General features: G+C 40.5%; 1 protein-coding gene across 6 annotated transcripts in view; it reads right to left on the reverse strand.

Moving 5' to 3' along the window:
• st3gal3b (ST3 beta-galactoside alpha-2,3-sialyltransferase 3b) overlaps positions 1-23,021 on the reverse strand; it is an 89,148-nt gene that overhangs the window by 43,882 nt on the left and 22,245 nt on the right. For 2 of the 6 annotated variants that reach the window (XM_033650363.2, XM_033650362.2), the window contains 5 exons: positions 17,202-17,349; positions 6,470-6,532; positions 5,916-5,957; positions 4,654-4,696; positions 1,726-1,818 (listed from right to left, as the gene is read on the reverse strand). In XM_033650363.2, the coding sequence (XP_033506254.1) occupies positions 1,726-1,818; positions 4,654-4,696; positions 5,916-5,957; positions 6,470-6,532; positions 17,202-17,310 (350 nt within the window). In that variant the 5' untranslated portion in view covers positions 17,311-17,349. Of the gene's footprint in view, positions 1-1,725; positions 1,819-4,653; positions 4,697-5,915; positions 5,958-6,469; positions 6,533-17,201; positions 17,350-20,228; positions 20,363-20,993; positions 21,351-23,021 lie in introns of those variants that run through there. The other 4 variants (XM_033650361.2, XM_033650364.2, XM_033650365.2 and 1 more) reach the window with 4 other exon arrangements.

Genomic DNA, 23,021 nt, shown 5'->3' on the forward strand with positions numbered 1-23,021 from the left:
GCCATGTCGTTGAGCTAGTTTGGTGTCTCTGTTAAGTAGCTATCTGTTATTCACTTGACAAAAGGAAAAGGCACTTCAAAATAAAAGCTCTGTGCCAGAAATTCACTGTACTTCAACATAAAGTGTGTGGGTTTTTTTTTAATAATCTGACACATTCACGAGTTGCAGTCTATTCAGAATGGACCCGCGACCCACTTTTGGATCATGACCATTAGTTTCTGCTTCAAACTAAATGTCACTCACATCTTGAAGGAATTTAAAACGGCCCAGGACATACATGTGACTACGTCCACTTTTTAAAATATGGTGTTAACACGGGAGTATAAAATACATACTGATATGGAAATAAGATTAAATGGATTTCATTCACAGTAAGTATAAAACATGTTACCTCTTTAAATTAAGAAATCCCATTAAATTGTGAGGGGAATTACTTTATTCTTTGATTTTGGGTTGTTTGGAAAACAAAAAACTGTGACTATATACGGAGTTAAATTAAGCATTTTTACTACTATATCTATTTATAAAATTGCCAGAATTAAAGTGCAACATTGTGCACTATGTAATATCTACATTTCTTAATACCTGAGATGTAAACACCAGTAATCAGAGTATGTGACTTTTTTCTTTAAAATATAACAGTACATTGTTGATTCTGTAATTTGTCTATTTATTACTAGCATTTATGAGTAATATAATTAAGACTGAAATAATATGAATGTGCTGCACATTGATTTAAAGTGATGCTAATAAATTTTGTGCTGGTGCCCCTAAACTTTTCAGTCAAGAGTAGGAGTATTACTAGTGAACAGCCTGAGCCCTGTAGGGAAGTAGGTAGCAGGATTTTATATAAAGGTGTGATTAAAAATACTTCAAAATGTAACATATGTTTATATATTTAAGTTATAAAAAAAAAAGTTTTGTGAAATGTATTGTTGACCTGATAGTGTATTTTATTAAGTACTGAACATTACTGGGCATCCTCAGGCAGTGGATAAATCATGTTCAATACTTATTCCTAGAGATGGGTGGACAAATTTGTCCCATAACTAGTTCAAGTGCTGCATTGAAGTGCTACTGGCTATTGTTCAGCAATGCTGCAAAGTGCCCCTCTATTAGCTTAGCTCTGAGAATGCTGTTGATATAATACAATGGCCTATAGATTGAGCTGAGATGGACAGCAAATAGAGGCAAATAGAAAAATCAAAAGAGCCAATGACATCAGTGAGGGCCGTGGCGGACTGTGTGGACTGTATAGGCTGGGTATCAGGAAGCTCGTGATGAGTCAAGACAGGAAGTTGGTTGGTGTCGTTCACAGAAAAGGCCTCTAAGGCTCTTGGATGTGATAGGAGAAAGATGGGAGACCTTGTACTCGCCTGACAAACGTTCTTTTGTGTAACAGGGGGATCACAAGGACACAGTCGGGGGTTTGTAGTGGGGGAGAACATGATAGACACATGATTGAAACTGGGAAAGATTGTAGAGGAATGTGGGGGCTTCTCTGTTTCTGACTCAAAACCCTTAAGGCCAAGTTGGCTTGAGTAGTGACATCATGCGTCTTGGTATGCTCGAGTGACAGTTTTAGCTTTTCTCCCGCTGACATCCAATTAAAATGATTTGTTTGCGAAGCTTGCATGTGAAGATTAAAAGGAGTGTGCCTGCATCCAGCTGCATCCCCACACTGTTATGTGAAATTATGTGCAGAAAAAGGGTGATCCTTCTCACTTAGGATAGATGGTGGTCATCTTGGCTGCTGCATATCCTGGCTTGCACACTCCTTCGCTGAGGTTGCCGTACTTGTATGCCAACTCTGGTGGCCTGTACATTGAAAGAACAGAGGAGAGCGATTAATCAGACACATTGTGATAACTGATTATCAATTACACTGACACATTTCTAAGCCCCAAAAACTGAACTTGTCAAACAATCTGCTTGAGAGATAGGTGGAAAAAAACAGGTTGCATAGGAAGTTGGAGAGCTCAGCAACAGCTCAGAGGATCACCTGTGTGTGGCGAGACAAAGCAGAGGGGCCTTGTTCAAATAATCACACTGGCAGTGCTAAAACTAGAACCTCCCGATTACTAGAATGATCATTAATAATCTGATGTATGCCATGAATCTAGTTCAAATAAACAGCAAGAAGGGAGGGAGGCCTGAGTCGTAGCACTATGTGAGGCCCGAAATCAGAGCTGGCAGGAGAAGCTGTCGACTGGGGCTTCTTGTGCACAATTTGGAGCTCCTCTATGTTGATATATCAAGGGAATACTTCACTCCACAAATAATAATTTGTGTATCAATTGCTCACCTCGTGTTACGTTGAGTAAACTTTTATTCTTGCGTGCTCCCAGAGAATAAAGAACCAAATAACTGAGAAAATCCTTGAGGAATTGAAGTCATACGTGACCATGTTTAACAACAGCAAAACTATATCAAAGCATTCGATTACAAACTTTAACATAACTCGTGGAGTATGATCCAAGTCTAATATATCCATCATACACTCAGTACTTCCCAAACAGACTGCCCTTTATGACAGAGAACTGAACTGAAAGTGAAACTTATCTATGCTCTCTTCAAAGCCAGACTCCATTGACAAAAATAGTAATTTCATCTTGCTGTACACGAGAGCTGCTGGTCTACTGCTGCCTCAATCGGTTGTTTGTTTTTGTTATTGTGTGAGTTTGATGAATCTGAACAAACCCTTTAAAACACCAAGGTCACACAACAATACAAACAAACTAAATGATCAGAGCAGCAGTAGACCAAAAGCTCTCATGTTCAGCAAGGTAAAATAACTGTTTTTCCTCAGTGGAGTCTGGCTTTGAAATAGCAGATATAAGAAATAACAAGCAGAAATAAGTTTCACTTTTAATCAAGTTTTCCTACAGAAATGGCCGTTTGTTTGGAAAGTGTTTAGCATGCGACTGGACAAATGAGACTTGGATTATACTGTGCAAGACGAACAGTTTGGCTTTAAATATTCAGTAAAAACTAAACAGTAATGATCTCTCCTTTCTTACGTTTATAAACAACAGTAACTCAGAGTGAGATTCAGATTCTGTATACAATATTAATACTTCAACTAAATAAAATCTACCACAAATTACGCATTTAAACAGTTTCCAAACACAAAAATGCCCCCTGGGATCTATATATATATATATAAATCAACAGGTGATTTCCTTCTTTTAGCAAAATCCTAAATGACTCAGTTGTTTTTTTTTCCACCTGGACCTTTATGCTCTGCCATTTCTCCTCGAAAAAATAGGCTGCTGCGACAGGCTGCTATGATACCACAACTATCGCACATTCACATATATGGAGGTTTTTTTGTCGAGACACGAGCGTTACATAGGTTTATGTTACCAAAAGTTTAATCACTTTATGATGCTGTGCTGCTGCCAGAGGAGCCGCTGACTGAGTTCCCTCTGAGTAGTAAGTTGCTAAAAGAGTCTGAGAAGTCCGGGGCTGTTCGTAAAACATTCAGGACGCCACAGTTTATTCCACACTACTGAAGCTGCTCCTCTTTTTGGAACCACTGCGGAGTCGGTTATACTTTTGCTTTCAGACATGCTTGTTGTTGCCATGGGTAACAATATGACATCAATATGTCAACAAGTCAAAAAATTGCGGGTATCACGTGAACGAGATGATATGGCACACCCCTAGTAACGCGAGGTGAGTAACTGATACAACAATGGTCATTTAGGGGGTTAGGTAACCCTTTAAATTTCTCTATGCTAGAATGCTGTTTCTTTGCAGCTTGGCCTCAACTGGCCTCAAGCTGGTACAGGATTTGGTGGGAAAGAAAACTTGGGGGCACTTTTCCATCCAATCCAATCAGTCAGACCACCAGCAGAAATAAATTACAAATCACAAAACTAATTACCAGCTTTATGATGAATTGCAAGCTTGTCTGCATGTGCTCTACTGGAGTAATATATGACGCTGTAGATATAATGTAAGGAGCTGCATCAGATAAACTGAAGCCATGTGAAAACCACCTTAAAGTGTGTGCTGACATAGTGCTTACAGTGTGTGAGCAGAGTGCAGACAGACGTGCCCTGTGGGAGCCGGGGTGGTGATGGGAGTGTATGATTATTGCCCGCATGGTAATGGGAGGACCGGAGAAAGGCCCTTATCGTGGCAGTTTAGAGCAAGAGTGTCAAACCAATTCAGGGAATTATACACGTATCAACAGACACGCTGACACAATGACGGCTGTGTAATGACTCAATGTAGCATGTTCTCGCCCTGACAAACCACAGCCGCTCTGGAATAATAGCGAAAACACCAACTACAAATTCACACAAATCTCTTCGTGTATTACTCAGACCACCAATTAAATCTGTGCATTTGTCACCAGGTTTTGGTTTGGACTCCAATGAGATGTAACGTGTTTATTTAAAAACATCGAGGGAGATTAATCGGCTGAAGGTTTACGTTTTCCTGTTTCATGTTTCCCCATTGATCAACCGGAACGTGTATGAATAAGTGCTCACTAGAACAAGCTGTAAAACATACCTAAACTAATGGAGTCAAAGTAACTGGGAATTCAGCTGTTCTAAATATAACAACTAGAAATATCCCACACAGTACATGATGGAGAGTTGCTAAACGTGACAAATGTTTACTACAACGAGATGTACTCACAGTTTTGTGTCCAGCTGCAGCAGAAAACCCTGCTTATCATACACTGGAAAAGAAAGAGAAGAGGAAATTACTACGCAGCTCTACAATGCAGAGAAAAAGAGACAAAAAGTACAGCATGTGGACACTTTCTATGGTTGAATCATTAGCACTGTTCATCCAATGTACATAATTGCAACTATCAGCTCATTGGCTGTAGTTGTAAACAACCTGTGCATCGTTCACAGGGAAAACAAAATGGCGAATGTAAAAGAAAATAAAAGCATTAGAATTAAGGATTTGTGACAAACAAGCAAGGTTAGGGAGAAGCCAGCCAAAACAATCTGTTGAGTTTAAAATAAAGTTAGAAAAGAAGTTAGAGATCACCTATGGACAACCAAAGGGGTGGCCAATAGGTGCCTGGTGAAGCGTTGAGGTAGAAGACAGAGAAGCACAGAGGTAAAAATATTTTTGGAGAAATGAGAACTTTATTCTCGGTGATGTCATTTGAGTATCTATGTCTTACATTCTATAATTACAGAGTCTATTAAACAATGTCTGTCAGTGAAATGCTGTAATTAGCATGACAGAGAACTATGTTTAACATGAGCATTAGTTGAAAGTAGGAAGAGCGTGGTATTACTCCTGTGGTTGCGGATCTTGTCTTCACAGAGAAGAAGCTGGAGGAGAAAGATAAAGAAAAGGACAATGGGAATGCGTGACAGCTGGTTAGGGAAGGATCCAAGCACTGCCCTGGAGGATGGGGACTTTGCCATGGCAGCCAAGATGAGCGAGTGAGTGTGTGTGTGTGCGTTATGTTTCTGTTGAGAAGCATAAAGCAGCCAAAGGGCCAAGTCGAGGCGACAGCTGGGGAGAAATTAAAGCGGCAGGGTCCTACCATTACGACAAATGTCGGTCTGTGGAACCTGACAGTATTATGCACCAAAACTCCTGCAGACTGCTTCACTTGCCAACCATTTGTTACTGAGCCAAGACAACAGAGGGCAGTGTTGTATCACACTGCAGCTTCATGTGAAGGACCATGACTGAGCAGATGTTTTATCCCTCACTAGTTGTCATGGGTACCAAATTCAGTTGCTTTCCCAGTTAAGAACACACCTGACTGACAAAGTTGGCTCTTTTGTTTTTGAAAATTATAAACTTCTCAACCCAAATGTGGCTGCTGAAGTATCGCAGGGTTTTAAAAGGCTCTGCCATTTTCTTATAATGGTGGCGGTACAACAAGGATGAGTGGGGGGGTTCGATTGGTGGGGCTACAGATGTACCTGAGCCTACTATTCGTCCCACGGCGATGTCCGTTTCCATTTCTGAAACACAAAATGGTCAGTTAGCAGCGTTTGAGGTCAGTCTGTTATGGGGCAGCATTGGACTTGAACACAAAGCCAACTGCAAATGCCAGACATTACAGAGTCAGAAGAAGCGAAGGAGGAGAAGGAGCGGTTAGAATTATAATTCAGACTACTGGGATTAAAGCTACTAAGTCTCAATCTTTATTCAAAGGCGGAAAGCCCAATGAAGTGGAAAATTAACTGCAGAAAGCCCCCATTGTGTTTCTGTGATTACATGACAGTAGTATATTGAAAGTTAACCATAAGAACTGCATGAGTGAATGAGCACAAACATTTTTGGTAATAAAACACAAAAAAACAAATGATGATAGGTGGATGAAAGTGGTAAAAATGTAAAGCTTTCATTGTTGCGTTAGCAGAGATGTATATTCCAATGAAAAAAAAAAAACCTTATTAGCCCAGTGTAAAATCACCCAGCTGACAGTTTGACAGTCACCCAGTATAAACGGGCAGGGTCTCAGTGCCTCTACCTGTAATTCTTTTCACTTCAGCCCCTTTAGTCGGGGCTACAGTTGTCTCTTCTGCATCACTCTCTGAAAACAAAAGGGGTTAAGACACTGAAAAAAAGATCACCAGTGTAGAGCTGTGGAAGCAACGATACAACTATTAACCAAGACCAAAGCACTCAGAATATTTAGAATAAAAGAATTTTTTTAACATCAGCAGAACACAGACCGGAGCTACGCACAAAAGCAGGTGCACAAAAAGGCAGACACAGACACAGAGAGAAACAAAACATTGAAGGTTTAAGGCTAATCCCCTGATGTGCATCACAGTGACATTCACAGAGTATCACAACAATGCAGAATAAATGTTTTAGAATCTAAAGAGAATAACTTAGTGCTGGACAATATGGTCTATAAATAATACTGCGATATTTTAGGTTATGTCGTGACACACACTATGTATCTCGATATTTTAAAATCTTCTCTAAACTACTGTAGATACTAAAATACTAAATTACTAAACTAATGTTACAAAAAAGCTAAATAAAGAACTTACTTTTATATAATAAAGTTAAATAATATACTGTTATATTAAGTTAAATAAAGAAGCTACTGTTACATAATGTTAAATATGATACTGTTATAATAAAGTTAAATAAAGTAGCTATCGTTATATAATATAGTAAAATAAAATAATGTCATAATACATTTAAACAAAGTGCAGTTACAATAAAGTTAAATAAAGTAGCTATTGTTATAATAAATTAAATAAAGTACTGTTTTAATAAAGTATAATAAAGTACTATTATAACAGAGTAAAATAAAGTACTGGTATTTAAATCAACTACAGTTCCCAAAAACTTGAATAAAGTAGCTATTCTTATATATTAAGGTAAAATAAAGTACTGTTTTAATAAAGCATAACAAAATACAGTTATAATAAATTTAAATCAACTACAGTTACAGTTAATCACTTCAATAAACTACAGTTACAATAAAATTAAATAAAATAGGTACTAAAGTACAATAAAGTGCTGTTATAATAAAGCTAAAGTACAGTTATGATACATTAAAACAAACTGCAGTTACAATAAAGTTAAATAAAATAGCAATTGTTATACAGTAAAGTAAAATAAACTACTGTTACAATGAAGTTAAATAAAGCAGCTATAGTTATATAATAAAGTTAAATAAAGTACTGTTATAATAAAGTAAAATTGAATACTGTTATCATAAAGATCAACAAAGCATTTGTTATAATGAAATAATAAATCAAAGTGGAACCATTGCCGCTTTTATTCTGAAGGTCACGGCTCGACTTGGGCCAGAAGTCTTAATTTTTATGCTGTGAACTTGAAGCCTCTGGTCAACAGTTAGCTGTTAGCAGTTCATGGAAAGTTTAACTTTACCGCAGCGCTGTTAAACATGAAGGTTTAGTCACTGTGAGAGTGAGACAAACTAACAGCTGTCCAATCATACATTAATAATATTTGCAAGTTGCACTGGTGCTCCATGGTTGCAAAATGTGACTACATAGTTGTGGTCTGCAGCCCTGCAGATGCAAAACACACGCCTCTCTTGATTACATACTATCCCAGGAGTGTGTGGTCTGCATGGGCGGGGGAATGCGTGTGACTTATGGTGTGAGTCTTTTTTTTTTCTTTTTGTCTGCAAGAGGGAGAGCAAGACAACAAAACGTCTCATGCCAGTGGCTTAAAAAAAATGACGTCACATCAAATGGCGTTAGCGATAGTCATTTTATATATCCCATGCGTAACAACCCGCGATACATCGAGTGAACTCAATCGCCCATCCCTAGAATGACTTATTATACAAGTCTGTCATATTACAAATTCATAGAACAATGTGAGATTCTCACTGTTTCTGTTAGAATATGTGCTAACAGCAGTGACAAACCCACAGTAACGATGACTTACTCTGAACTTGCTTTAAGCCGTGTTTATTGTGCTTCAGGATTTTTTGCAACTGCTGCACATTTCCATTCTACATCTCCTTTCAGATTAATTATTCTAATTTGTTTTACCAAACAGACAAAAACACAGAACCTTTAATTAAGAAGCCGGTGAGCTTCAAACAAAAACACCACACAGGTTTTAGAGAGAAAAATGAAAACAGTCGCTTCTATCAAAACAATCAGAGCACAGCTGACGTGTTGTTTCATCCAAACGCTGATGATTAACCACGACTAAACTACAAAGCCCTCTTTAAAACCGAGCAAGAACAAAAAGTGCTCCTTGTGACAAAGACAGCATCAAATTCTGCAAATGTAAATTGCTGTACAGACCTGTCTTCTTTTATTATAGGCTGTAAGCACAATGCAGCCTCTCCATGTGAGGGCTGCTGGCAGATCAAATTCCCCAATTAGGAAGCGTCAAACCCTGTCCCAGCTGAAACTGTGTAGGCATACACTGATGACCACAAGAGAAGGCGATCCCTGATGTTGAAAACCAAGCTGGGCTCAGGGATATTTAGAGCACGCTCTTTGTGCGACGGCTGATCTTACTGCTAATCAAGCATGGACAACGACAGGGGGATGGGAAATCCCTCTCAGAAAGATCATGTATCTTTATAGATTGTAGAGCAAAATGTAAAAACATTTTTAAAGATATTTAAGGACACAATTAAAACAAATGGATTTGTCATGACAACATCAATTTCATGAACTGTTTGAGTGTTTTATTTTAGAAAAGCGATTAGGGGTGAAATCAACAGAGTTAAAAGTTGCAGCTTGTTGGCACAAACGTCAGCAGCTTGACTGGTGGAAGTGGAACACATTCATTTCTCACCATGCAGGTGTTAATTTCAAGTGCGATTTAACACCCCGCGGTGGTTTTGCTGTTAGTAGCAACAAAGCAAACTATTATGAGTGAGTGCGCTGCTGGGAAACTCTGAATTCAAAAGCATGTGTGTTGTAACTCCATCATGCACCGCAACGTTTGACGGAAAGATGACTAGTCACTCACAAGTGTTGGTCTATCAATGTGGCTGTGTTATGTCAAGGGGACAGACTCAAAACTCAAAACAAAACCCTTTAAGTGGTGTTGTGGGATCCATGTGTAACAGGGGTTAAACCCAGGTCATGTCCACAACATGTAATAATACAATCTGAAATCAACATTCACACTATTTACCACACTTCTCTGAAACATATAACAAAACAAAACAACAACAAAAAAAAGCTTGACAAAGGGCACAAAAATCTCAGCACAATGTCCACGTACCACAGTATACTGCCCATAAATTTCTGATATACAAAAAACGTTATCAAGCAACCAAAATACCACACTTAGGTCATAAACTCAAAGTGCTGATGAAAGTCATGAGATGTGGCTGAAAGCTCTGGAAAATGTCCATTATCAGATAAACATGATCATTTGATTTTAGCTATTTTAAACATGGTTTTCTGTGGCCTCCATCACATATACTGCCCTACAAAAGCTAACCTGAACTCTATGCCACCAGAGGGCCCAGTGCCCACTTGACGTGTCACATACCCATGACAAAAACCACTATATACTAGTTTGTTACCAAAAAACTGTGTATTTTTTAAGATGACAGTGCGCATGAATAACAAAAGACTAGATTTTAGTTTCGCCTCCACAGTCAGCCAAGACGGTCGATCATGCATCTCACACACATGGGCACGGAAAGAACAGTGAAGACCTAATCTGGTTGACCTTGTGTTATTCTAGAGAAAACAGGGTGTAAATATTGCAGTAAGTACAAAATCCAACCAAAACCCACAGCAAACTGCAGTAAATGGTGTTACTGCGTTATTTGGGAATCTATCAGGCCAAGGAAAATCACAGTAGGTGTATTACGGCCAATGGTGAATGTGAGAATGAGGATGATGCCAGTGACAAAATAACTGGTAATGTCACACTGGCCTTAGCAAGATTAGTGATGAAGATGAAGACGATGATGTCAAGTAATCTTAAATTAGGTCAAACCTGATGAAGTGAATAATACAACAAAATAATACCCTGAGGGTTGCTTTAAGTTCTCTCTGTTACTACCTTTAAAACAGACATCTTTAAAATAAATAAAACAAATTAAATCTAGTAAGAAATTAAAAGTTTTCCTCCAAAATTGTACCTACTGCACTTTGCTTCTGCATGACCTATAAAGCTATACAAAGCTTTATACAAAGGCAGAGTGCAGTAACTACAACTTAGGTGCATTTTTCAGGTCATAGGTAAAATAACTGATCTTTTTTAGGCATCAAAATGACTATGACTATTCTTTTTTAGTTTCAGTGTTACCCTAGTTACTGCAGTCAGTCTTTGTAGGGCAGTACAGTGTGTAACAATAAAGCAAAACACACTGTTTTGTTGTTCACACTAACATATCTTTCTGTTTCTTCGATCAGAAACCTAAACACTTCGTAAAATAGTGATTTGATTGCACTTTCTTCTCCAAGGTCAACAATAATTTCTGTCCTGCTGCACTGGGAGAGTCGATCGAATCGCTGTTCAATCCTCACAAAGTTGTCTTACAACATGAATACAAATCAATGACAGCAGTTGTGTTGTAAATGCTTATATTGACACTCAAAACAAGCCAGAGGCCATGGAAAGTTTGCTCCAATAACAACACAAGTGCCCGTTCATGTCTGTGCAGGCGCACACTGTTGCATCACTTGTACAGCTGCATATTAAATGCACAAAAAAAGACAGCCTGGTTTTTAGGTTTTTTTACACTGATTCAGCAGGCTGTGTGAACTTATTTCATCGTAGCTGCGCAGGCTTTAACTGTGGTTTGAGTTGAAGCAGACAGATAAAAAAACAGAGATACAAGCCCCAACAATTCTTGACGGCACACTCAAAAGATAACGTGAAACAAATGGACACAAAAAGTGCTGCCTCTGGCCACTGGTAGAAAAACAGACAGAAATCCAGGGAACAGAATTCAGCAGTGAGGCTCATTACTCAAACAGGCCTGGATAAATCATATCACAGGGGGGCTACAGAGGAACAACAGGTCAGGGTACGAACCCTCTGAATGTGGTGACCATCAGGTGGATCTGCATAAAGCGGCTCGTTAAACCCAACTCCTGTCACAGCCCTGTGACAAGCACCACACACACTTTCTATAGGACGCCAGCTTGTCAAGGCATGGGCTTATTGAAAATACAACAAACACAGCATCAGATTCTGTGTTATAAATTAGTGCTGTCACAATTCTCCAAATCTATGATTCGGCCAGACTTTCAGTTTAATGGTTACTTTTAATCCTTTTTTTCAGCACCAACGGCTTCGCAATTGTTTGTCTATTGAGTACTGATTAGTAAAGATCATTGGTTTCATGGCCTGACAACTGTCATTTACATTTTCAAATTCATCTATCCATCCATTTTCATCCACTTATCCCAGACTGGGTCACGGGGGCAGCAGGCCGAGCAAAACACTCCAGAAATCCCTCTCCCCAGCAACGCTTTCCAGCTCCTCCTGGGGGACCCCAAGGCGTTCCCAGGTCAGAGGAGATATGTAATCCCTCCAGCGTGTTCTGGGTCTGCCCCGGGGCCTCCTACCAGTAGGATGTGCCTGAACACCTCTAACGGGAGGCACCCAGGAAGCATCCTGATCAGATGCCCGAACCACCTCAACTGACCCCTTTCAACATGAAGGAGCAGCGGCTCTACTCCGAGCTCCCTCCGGATGTCCGAGCTCCTTACCCTATCTCTAAGGCTGAGCCCAGCCACCCCACGGAGGAAACTCATTTCGGGCACTCGTATCCGCAATCGTGGATACATTTTCAAATTGTTTTTTTAAAAAAGGTAGGCTACATGGTATCAAGTGTGATCGAACTGCCATATTTTTTGGAATGTACTACACTAAGGTCACATGTCAAATCTTTAATTTCAAAGGGACCTAAAGTATGCTCATTTGCAGGTTCGTACTTGTAATGAAGGTTTCTACTAGAACATGTTTAAATGCTTTATTTTCCTTATACTGTCTGTGCTGGAACACCTGTATTCACCCTTTGTCTGAAACACTATGTTTTAGCACCTGTCTCTTTCAGCCTCCCTTCCAAAGAATCCCAGTCTAGTCTTCCATAACTCGGCATCTCTGCACTATCACTGCAGCTGAGGAATGACTATGACGGGGAATAGCAGCACTTTTTACCATGAAAAAATCACCATTAAAAGCTTTTGAACACAACTGGACATGTTCCAGAGAATATGATCTAAAATCGGGCAGAAATTTACAACATCGGCAACCACGTTTCCATGTTTCCCTAAAGTTAGCATGTAGCTTCATTTAGCAGTTAAGGCTGCTTGATGTAAACACTCGCAGTAACCTGGAGCAGATCTAAAGAATCTGGCACACTATAACTCACTCATTCTGTAGCCAGAGAAGAAAAACTGATGGAAAGAGAGTAGTCAGGGCGGTCTGAAACCTGAGGTTTTTGCACACAGGGACTACTGCTACATACATTATCAGAAACTTTGGCCACACTTCATGTGAACATCCTTCATTGTTATCGCCAATTCTGCTTTAATTATGATGATAATCAAAATCGAAAGCTCATTTCTACTGATTTTAACTTTACAATCAAAATCATGACACCCCTATTAATAATGCTCCCTTCTTTCATCACTTTGCATTAGTAAATACCTCAATATTTCACTTGGATTTCATATCTAAGTGCATCTTAAACCTGTGTTTTTTACTGCAAGAGGACAAAAATGAGTGTATTATAGATACACATACATTAGCGTCATCAAGTAATGGCAAAAAGGCAATGCATAGAAATGCTCTTAATGACACATATGATGAGCAAAGCATAAGCCTCTACAGTATATATTCCATTGGTCTGTGAGGCAGTGACTGAGTTTCTACCAATACTGTTCAAGAATACGGAGAGATCATCCAGATTTGATCCTCTCAGTGAGACAGCATAGCTTAGCTGACCAGGGCAGAGGGCAGGAGAGACCATCCACATGCTCCTCTCTCTCCTCTGACCCTCTTTAAGCCAAACATCTGGCACCGCAGTAACGCAGAAAGCCAATATTTCCCAGTGCATTCAAAGCTCTTCTCTTCCTGCTTTGTGCTATTGAAACACAAGTCAGGGGAGAAAAAAAAAAAGCTCCATTCTTGTGCTTTCTTCACATCAAAGGGTGTCAGGCAGTTATTAAAATAAACTGACTGTGTATCATTTCAATCCCATGCAGGTGATGATGGTAGAAGGTTGAAAGCATTTCGCTTTGCTGCTTTGGAGTTGCTGAATTGAGACAAAATGGAAGGCAACAGAAAACAAGAGGCTTGTTACACAGAGACTTTGGTCACAGCTTGAGAAACCGCTTTGATATGGACCACAGACAAGGTCATCTGTTGATCAGGCGTACGGTCTGTGATGCAACACACACACAGAAGATGTTTTGAGCAAAGTTAAACACACATGTTTAGTAATCCCAGTTATGTTGGAATATGAAGAACACCACCTACATTACTTATATTATCTATAATTTATAAATTTGGACTCATTTATGTCAGGCAGTTCTACACAACCACTAAAATTGGGGACACACTGCAACTGTACATCCATACAAGGCAGAGGGGCAGAGCAGGGTTAAGTTCTATACAGACAGTTTGAAATGCCAAGGTTGACACAATTTCATGCACATTGGATGAGACAAGACCCCCTGACTGAGTTAAAATCACAGGGAGCAAGGCAAAAAATTTAGATAGTCTTCTTACCCAAAGACTTACCTACCTTAATATGAAATGTGCAAACAGTAGCAGCTTATCAGACACATTTAAGGCTCATTCTGCGCTGGCTCGATAGCCCTTTCAGACAGTAGCATTGCTAAATTCTTCAATCTGATTAGCTATTGTCTTTTGACTTTCCCCACAGTTCTGTTATGGTAGAGCTCCATGTTCAAATATAACAAAACTTTAACGTATTGAAAATCAACACTTGCGCCACAGGCACAAAAAACAAGCAGATTTTGAAGTCCTATTTGTCCTCACAGCGGGACAGACGCTGGGGAACAGCGACGAGTTGAAAAGGAAGTAATGACATCAAGGAAGACGAACATTCTCTGTTTTCTATAAGTTTCCTGAGAGATTAAAGGAATACTTCAACCCCCAAATGACCATTTACATATCAACAACTCAAACTGTGTTGTGTTGAATACAGGAAGAAAACGCTCTTTTTCTCACATGCCTCCACAGTAGACGAAGAATCCTAAATACTGAGAAAATACTTGATGAATTGGAGTCATAGGGGATCGCATTTTACAAGAGAAAAACTATATTATATCACAGTCCCAGGCATTGGACAATTAGTGCACCTGCACTGTTTATGTGAAAGTGCTTTAAAAAGCTTAAGACTGGATAACTGAGACTTGGATTATATTGCATGAGTTGTGCGAGAGCCTTTAAAACAGACGTTTTGATACTGTTTTGCCGTTGTTGATCGCAAGCCTCCATTTTACGCAGCCTTGATTCAGTATACCCTGCATCTCTATGTTTTATTACAAATGCAAAGTACCGCACTCGTCACTGCATTCGTGATTTGGTTGGTTGGATGTCATTGACCATTCGCAGACGACAGCATTGGTATATTTTTATCTATAAAGCAATTTTGGGTAAACTTCCAGCCTATCTCTGCAACCCTCTGTGTGTTAGCTCTGGTAGTTGCCAGCTACGCTCCTCCAAGTTGGTTGTTTTTCAATGCACCTTGGACATGGATCAATCTCCAAAAGGATCTAAAAACGCTCATATCCATCAGTGAATTTAAGGGCATCATAAAGGATGTGGTGACAGAGACATGAGCTTGTTTTTCTTGAGAGGCCACTATGTTTGAAAAGTTGTTGTTTTATTGTGGATTTTGTATAATATGTTGTATTTGTTGCATTTTAAATGTGTTTTGATTGGCTGCTACCTTGGTCGGGTCTCTCTTGTAAAAGTGATTTTCAATCTCAACTGGACTTCCTGGTTAAATAAAGATTAAATAAAAATAATAATAAAGCCTCTATGACTTCCATTCATCAAGAATTCTCTCTCTCGCAAGAAATGGAGGCATGGGAGAGTAACCGCTAGACAAACGGTCATTTGAGGAGGTGGAGTATTCCTGAAGCTATTCTGCAGTATAATGTTTATCTCTGTGGATTTCAAAAGCCGTTGAGTTGTCAATTTCACAAGTGTACATTCAGATATTTTAACGTTATCAGATTTAAACCAAGAAGACATGTAAAGAAATATTACTCGGTCCTGTGTTGGCATATTGTCACAGCACCTCCAATAGAAAAATGCCCCTTTTCAAACATGACATCATCGTGAAAGAGTTGCAGAACATTTAAGGAGCGAGATACATGTCTGAATGTGTTCCTGTATATTCCCGACGACAACAGAACAAGCAAAGCTGGCTGCTGATAATTGGCACTGAGTGTAGATGGATCAGTCCTGGCTTCAACACACCATCCTGAATCATCGTATTGCTGTTCAGAAACCTAAATCCCACTGCCTAAGATCAGTGTGTTTTTGCATCACAAAGACAGCAGTTGGGAAAGCAACGGACTTGACATGAACGGGCACGTTTCTCCGTCAGGCTAATCCAAACTGTCTAGGTCTATGATTACTAAATAAAATGTCCAACTCTAGTTCAGTCATAGCCAGTGTGAAGATATCAATGACGCAACACAAGGGAGATTAAAAGAAAAGACTGTTCTCCACGCTTTACACTTCAGAAAGCAAGCTGTCCCTCGAGCTATGCTCTCAATCTGGTTCAAAACACTCACATTAATGTTTTCTGAGCCAAAAGCTGCTCCCTGGGAATGTTTTCCTTGAAAATATACTCTGTAGGAGGCTCAGGACAAGAAAGTTCCAAAATTGTTTGAGAAATCTTCTAGCCCCCTCTGCTGGATTTTAACAGCTGTTTCACGGCACCCACAGTGTGACATAACCCCCCACCAGCACCCCTCCTCCATCATCAGTTTGATCAGGTATTTTGCCTCAATATCTATTTCTTATGGGGCCAAGTAGTAACAGTATACAAACATCCCTCATCCTCACTGTTCTAGAGGTGGATTCAGGATATTCAATGTTACAAGGAAATCACACTGACTCATAACCAACACCCAAACATACCAGGGGCATTTTTCAGTGGAAAGTGGAAGACGTGCCTTCTCGGTACGTTAAAAAAGGGCATTGCAAAACTGCATTTTCAGTTATACGGTTGATGGTTTCATCATCAAAGTGTGGAAATCTCAAAATGCCATTTCCTCCTATCTACAGAAGACAGAAAATGAGTACGCTGTCTAAGATGGAGTTAGAAAAGGCTTTCATCTCTTCCGTTTAGGTATTCTTACTGAAGCCGGGGTAGAGGGCTGTCAGTAGATTTCCATCTGAGAGACTGGTTTTCAGTAGCAAAGAAAGAGCAACTAACACTGGCTGTACAAGACAATCTGATTAAGCTCACCCCACCACATCCGGTGCTCTGGAGGAGTGAATGAAAAACGAATGCAATATCAGAGACAGATACGTTTTGAGGAATCAACACACAGCTCGACTAACGGTTCACCAGAGAGACTGCAGAATGAAACCAAAAAAAAAAAACAGACTGAAACAGACGCACGGTTAACTGGCAGTCAGCACAGAGAGGCAAAACAGAGACAGGTGTCGAACACGTTTTCTCAGTAACATGTAGGTTTCAAAAAAGGACGATGACAGATGGATGATTAGGTGATGAATCAATGTTACAGACAGTCAGACTGGAGGGTGTCACTTACGAGGCTTCTGGCCCCATACGTGTAGATGTAGCTTCCCAGAGGAGTAGTAAATAAAGCCCAGGACCAGCATGGGGCACAGGACGAACAGCAGCTTGTGTGTGGGCTTCATGGTCTTCAGTCATTCACATGACACCATCCAGGTCATCACCTGCAATGACAAGAGGGTACAGGGACATGGCATTTATACATCCCGAAAGAGAAGCTCGTCCGTCGGCTGCAAGGAAACAATTGACAAATCCCTCTTGCCATGAGAGCAAAGAGGAACACACACACACACACACACACACACACACACACACACACACACACACACACACACACACAGGGAGGGAGTGTGGATAGAGGGAAAAGGTGGAGTCAGAATTGAAGGCTGGTTGGAGGTAAGAGGCTGGAGGTTAAGAGAGGCGTGTAAATAGAAGAAAATACAATGTATGTAAATGGGATGGATGGTAGTTTTGCAAAGATTGTTTCTGGTCAGACTCCACCAAAAAAACAATTTGAATTCTCTTCTCTTGGGTATATACACCATCCTCTCTCTTCGAGGACTATTTAATAATGTCTGGAGGAAGGCAATAAAAAACACAAGTAAGAATAAGAAATGTGTTTTTGTTCCTTAATTTTGACAGACTAAAGAAGAAGCACAAAGTCGTTTTTTTGTGGTCATGACCGTGCACAATGATGACAGCTACATACGAGCATGTATCAGTTCTCCAAGCGTTCACTGACAACACTGTCTCAAAAACTGCAATGTACTTAGTAAACAGGAAACCACGCCCTCACTGCTGCAGAAAGCATGACAGTTATAAGATAAGGGGATGAATGTCCGCCTGTCATTGCTGTTAGTTCATTTGGTGACACAAAACAGTGACACAAAATTACTGCCCCATTCAGTCAGTTTCATCTCTCAGCTAACCTGTGTCAGACACACAAGATCTGGATACAGACTGTCCGGATTATACATAATGAACCAGCAAATCATGTCGCACTACACACTGTGAATCATGTCCAGTCTACATGTCGCCTGACAGCAGACAAGACAACCCATTAGTCATCTGTGCGTATGTGTGGCCTGGCCTCTGTTTTGAACAAACTCTGCTAATTAGCTCGAATAGCCTGCCATCTTGTGAACTGTAACCCAGCACCCTGCATGTACTCACAACCCCAGATATGGTTTTATCTTTGCATAATCTACAGCTTTCATTAAAAACAGTGCTGTGCAGTTTCTCAGATGTGACATGTTAAATAAATAAATATGTATCAAATTCAATCTGGGGCATCTTTGTGTGATCCTGAGAAACTGCTAGAGGCAAGTGCAAATGAGCAAGTATAAAGCATTAGCGCAGGGAGGTGTCTGAGCAGAGTTGAGCTCAGATAAGACCGCAATATCACTGCAAAACCATGTATTTCAAAACAGCAGCTCATAATCCACATGAGGCAACAGATGCCATTCACCAGGTTATAAAAGCAATGTCTTAATGCTCTATTGATCCCCTCATATAAAATGCAACCTGATGACACCACATGGCATATCCTACATAGAATACAACTTATCCACCAGTAATTCCGTAGATTAACTAAATAAAGTGTTAAAAATGGAAAAGTTTGTGGACAGGCTGCCAGGCAGTCGGATAGATCGCTCTTCCTGACAAGGAATTTAACTGAAAAAAACAGACACCTGTTGAATAAATTTAACAGCAGTTCGGGTGAAGTCAGGTAATATGAGACATCAGGTAAAATGGGGCAAATAAGGTTTTACATCTTAGGCTTTTTAAATATTAGCAGCCAAATACAAATGTGCTTTACATGACACAAACATTTTGACTGGTCTGAGAAAACTAGGATGGATTGAGCAAAGATTAAAAGAACTTGCGAGATAAGACATGTGGCATGTTTATCTTTTTTTAATTAGCAGCAGGAGTAGTGCAGCTAAAACCAATATGGAGGATGCTGCTTAACTGTTTGACTTAAAAGTAAAATATTTTCACAATAAATGTATCCTTTAATGGGAAAGCATTTTGAGTGAGTACCTTAAACATTCAAGGAAAATGGAACAAAAAAATAACCTAAAATGAAGTGAAACCAGCATCTTTTCAGGTTACCTGGTGCCATAAAATGATGAATTACGCTATCATGTGCCACCCTAAATATTTAAGACATTATTTTTGTCGATTAAAAATGATTAAAGGTGATGCAGTGAGTCCATGTCAGCTACAATAGTCCCGAACTAACCCTCACTGTTACACACATGCAAACATACACATGCATTTCCACTGCAGACAGACAATATGGCACCAAGTGAAGAGGCAGCAAAATAACAGAGGAAGCATGGCAGAAAAGTTGGGGGATCTTTTAAATGACAAGTTGGTTACATTAATGATTTAATGAATTAATGGCTAAGCTGATAACGGGTTTAACCATTTGAAAAACAAAAATGACTGTCAGATTTTACCTCACCAGCTGCCCCATGTTACCTGAACATGTCAGTGGAGTAAAGTCAGGGTTATGATGCGTTTAAAGGTCCAAATGTCTAAAATATTTTACATGGCAATGTGTTTTCTTTACAGAAATATAGCAAAGATGCAAAATAAGTTCCTAAAAGCAACACTCAAGGCAGTCTTTAGGTTTTGAGGTGTCACACATTACCTGAGTCCATCCTACTGCACAGTGCAGCCAGGGTTGGAAATTAACTTTTTTGTCCACCTGCCACTGATTAACAACACATTACCACTGTTTTTTAGGGGGCTGCTGAGTGAAGCAGCCACTTTCATATTTTACCAGCCAACATGTACACAAGCATGCAGCCAACACCACTGCAACTCTTGGGAGCACTGTCACAACAATGGGGTAATTTCCGCCCAAAGATATTGCATTACTTGAATAACTTCTTGCGACAGAACACTGTCCAGCACCACACGACTAAATTTAACCAACAACCCGATATAATCGTGACAGGAAGAGAGCAAAGAGGGTAATATAAGAGTTGAGAAAGAGCTCAGTCACGTCCCATAGTATAGTGTTTTAACTCACCACATCAGTGTCAACGAGTTTTAGTGGCAGCAGTGACTGTCCCCTCATGTTACACACATTTCTATGTACATCAGAGTTGGGTCTTGACTTCAGCTTGTGACTAGTCGTGTGGTTCACCGAGTTAACGTTAGGTAACGTTCAGTTTGCGGCACACCAAGTTGAGCAGTTAGCAAGAAGACAAACATAACGGAACTTTGAGGTCCCATAATTCAGCGCTATAACGTTACCTCAGCCTCTCCTGATACAATGGCTACTGGAGACTACCTGAGGGTTTATCTTACTTTAACAGGCTCGGTTTACTCCGAGGTGTTACACGACACTGTGAACATAACGGTCACCAGATATTAACAAGCACGCGAAGTAACGACGGCACAAAAGACGACAGCGAATATCAAGCGGCTAACCGTTAACGTTAGCTTAGCCTGTCGCTATGCTAACAACGCTACGTTGGCATAGTGGGAAATTTGCCTTGATCCGGTCGGCAGGCCCGCAGCGTAACAACACCGCTGGTTGGGGGAATTTTTGTGGCCAGACATGAGCTTAGTTACAAGCGCAATATGTGGCCGAAACACACGTAGCATAAATACATGTACGCAATGATACATGTGCCAAAGTGTGACAATGCTGAGGTAACCCGACGGAGGTTAAGAGAATCAAGGACCCCCGGTTTGCCAAAATTAACCACCACCATCATTGTCGACTAAAACGCGGCGCTGCAACGTCTCATTGTCATTTCCAATTGATTGAGATAATTAAAGACATTACCTTTTCTTTTCTTCTGAGTCCTCGGGTCAGAAACGATACAAGCCTTAGTTTAAATTGAAGATTGGTCGATAAAACGACCGTGTTCTCCCTCCTCTCCAAGCCATCGTGATGAAATCCGTGAGAGTGCCCTGGCTCTGTGAAGCACAAGACGACCAGTCTGACTGCGCGTTTCTCCCTCTGTCTCAGCAGCTCTAGTTTACATCAAGAGGAACAAGCTGCACCTCCATCAACACTACCACCATAGCAGCAACACAGTTTGTCGGCTACAGTCACATGAGGAGGTATCTCCGTGAATTATGATGCCCCCTCCTGATTTAACAGAAAATGAATGCACCTTTTCAGATGGTTCTTCACGTGGTGCCCCCTCTCTGTATGTCAGCTGTTAAACATTGCATTGTGGCTGGGTTTGCATTTATAGCACACACGTCGGGCACCCCACCACCACCACCACCACCACCACCCGACTGCAACAGTACTTGCTCAGCAGCAATAATAGAGATGCAATAATGTAAAGAGCCGGTTGAACTGTATGCCCCTCACTATACTGGTATGTGACTGATCAGCACTACTGTGTGATTGCCCATACAGGTTAGAGACATGCTGCTGCTATCCCACAGTCAGGGTTGGATTTGCTGAAATCCAAACAGATTATTAGTGGTGTAAAAGTATACATCAATACAAGGGCGTAGGTTATGTCTCAACTCAGGGGGGCTCTTATGTAATGGCATCAAAATTTTAACCATCAAACACTTAATTTCTTGCATCCGGGTGGATTTTTAGGCCCTGATCACACAGAAAGTGTTTTAGCTTTTTGTAATTGTTTTAAATGAGAATGAAGCTATTTGTTTGCGGTTTTTGCGTTGCCTAGAGCACCTTTCTGCACTCTAGGCACCTGGCGTTTTTGCCACGGTGATCAAAAAAAACTTAAACACAGAAAGCATTTGCAGGTTGCAAGATGCAAGGTGCGCCGCACTGCCTTTTTTAAATTGAATGCCACTGGTGAAAAAAAACGCTTGCTGCGCCTTTTTATTGTTGCCAGGCCGCCACGGACTCACCTCCTTAGCCTAACCTTCCCATATAATCGATCTACTGTTTATTTATCTGTTTTATTTATTTGACAGTTATTAGTATCTAGCTCCTAAAACGATCAGGCAGAGGGTACTTGCTGTAGCTCTGGTTGAGGGTGAGAGGCTGTCAGTAAATAGTTTGTTAGGCACAGGGAAACAGAGTGGATCATGGGGAGTACCACCAGTTGGTCCAGGAGCTTCGCCTCCATGATGGCCGTTTCCAGGCGTATTTTAGGATGACTCAGGGGCAGTTTGACAACCTGCTGTCTATCGTCTGGCCATATAGCTCTGAGTATCCAGCAACCGCTACCACCAGTTTTTCCATTGTTTACCAACTGTAAACTTCTTGTGACCACCATAGATGGCCCGCCTCTCAAATCATCCGATTAGACAATGGGAAAAAAGATGACAATAAAAGAGATGACGTGGGGTGTTTTTCTGCTCTGAGTTGACATTTTTTCACCTCAAGAGTTCGCTTAGAGCACAGAAACACCAGGCACGTCACAATGCAAAAACCACAAGCATTCTCATTAAAAACAATTACAAAAAGGCACCTCCAGCTGCTAAAATGCTCTCTGTGTAATCAGGGCCTTGAGCGGAAATGCGCATGATCTCAGCTTTTTGCCCATTGTCCAATGGGATTATTTGAGAGGCGGGCCTTCTGTGGTGGTCACGACAACAACTTTACAGTTGCTAAACAATGGAGAAGAAACTGGTGGTAGCAGTTGCTTGATACGCAGAACTATACGGCCCCTGAGTCATCCTAAAATATGCCTGGAAATAGCCATCATTGAGGCAAAGCTCCTGGACCAGCTGGTGGTACTCCCTGCGATCCACTCACTTTTTTAGGGTCTCATGTACCCACATAGATCTTCGTTTCCCTGTGCCCAACAAACTATCAACTGACAGTCTCTCACCCTCAAACAGAGCTGCAGCAAGTACCCTCTGCCTCAACATTTTC

The sequence above is a fragment of the Epinephelus lanceolatus genome, chromosome 12, assembly GCF_041903045.1.
Source record: "Epinephelus lanceolatus isolate andai-2023 chromosome 12, ASM4190304v1, whole genome shotgun sequence".
Classification (NCBI taxonomy): domain Eukaryota; kingdom Metazoa; phylum Chordata; class Actinopteri; order Perciformes; family Serranidae; genus Epinephelus; species Epinephelus lanceolatus.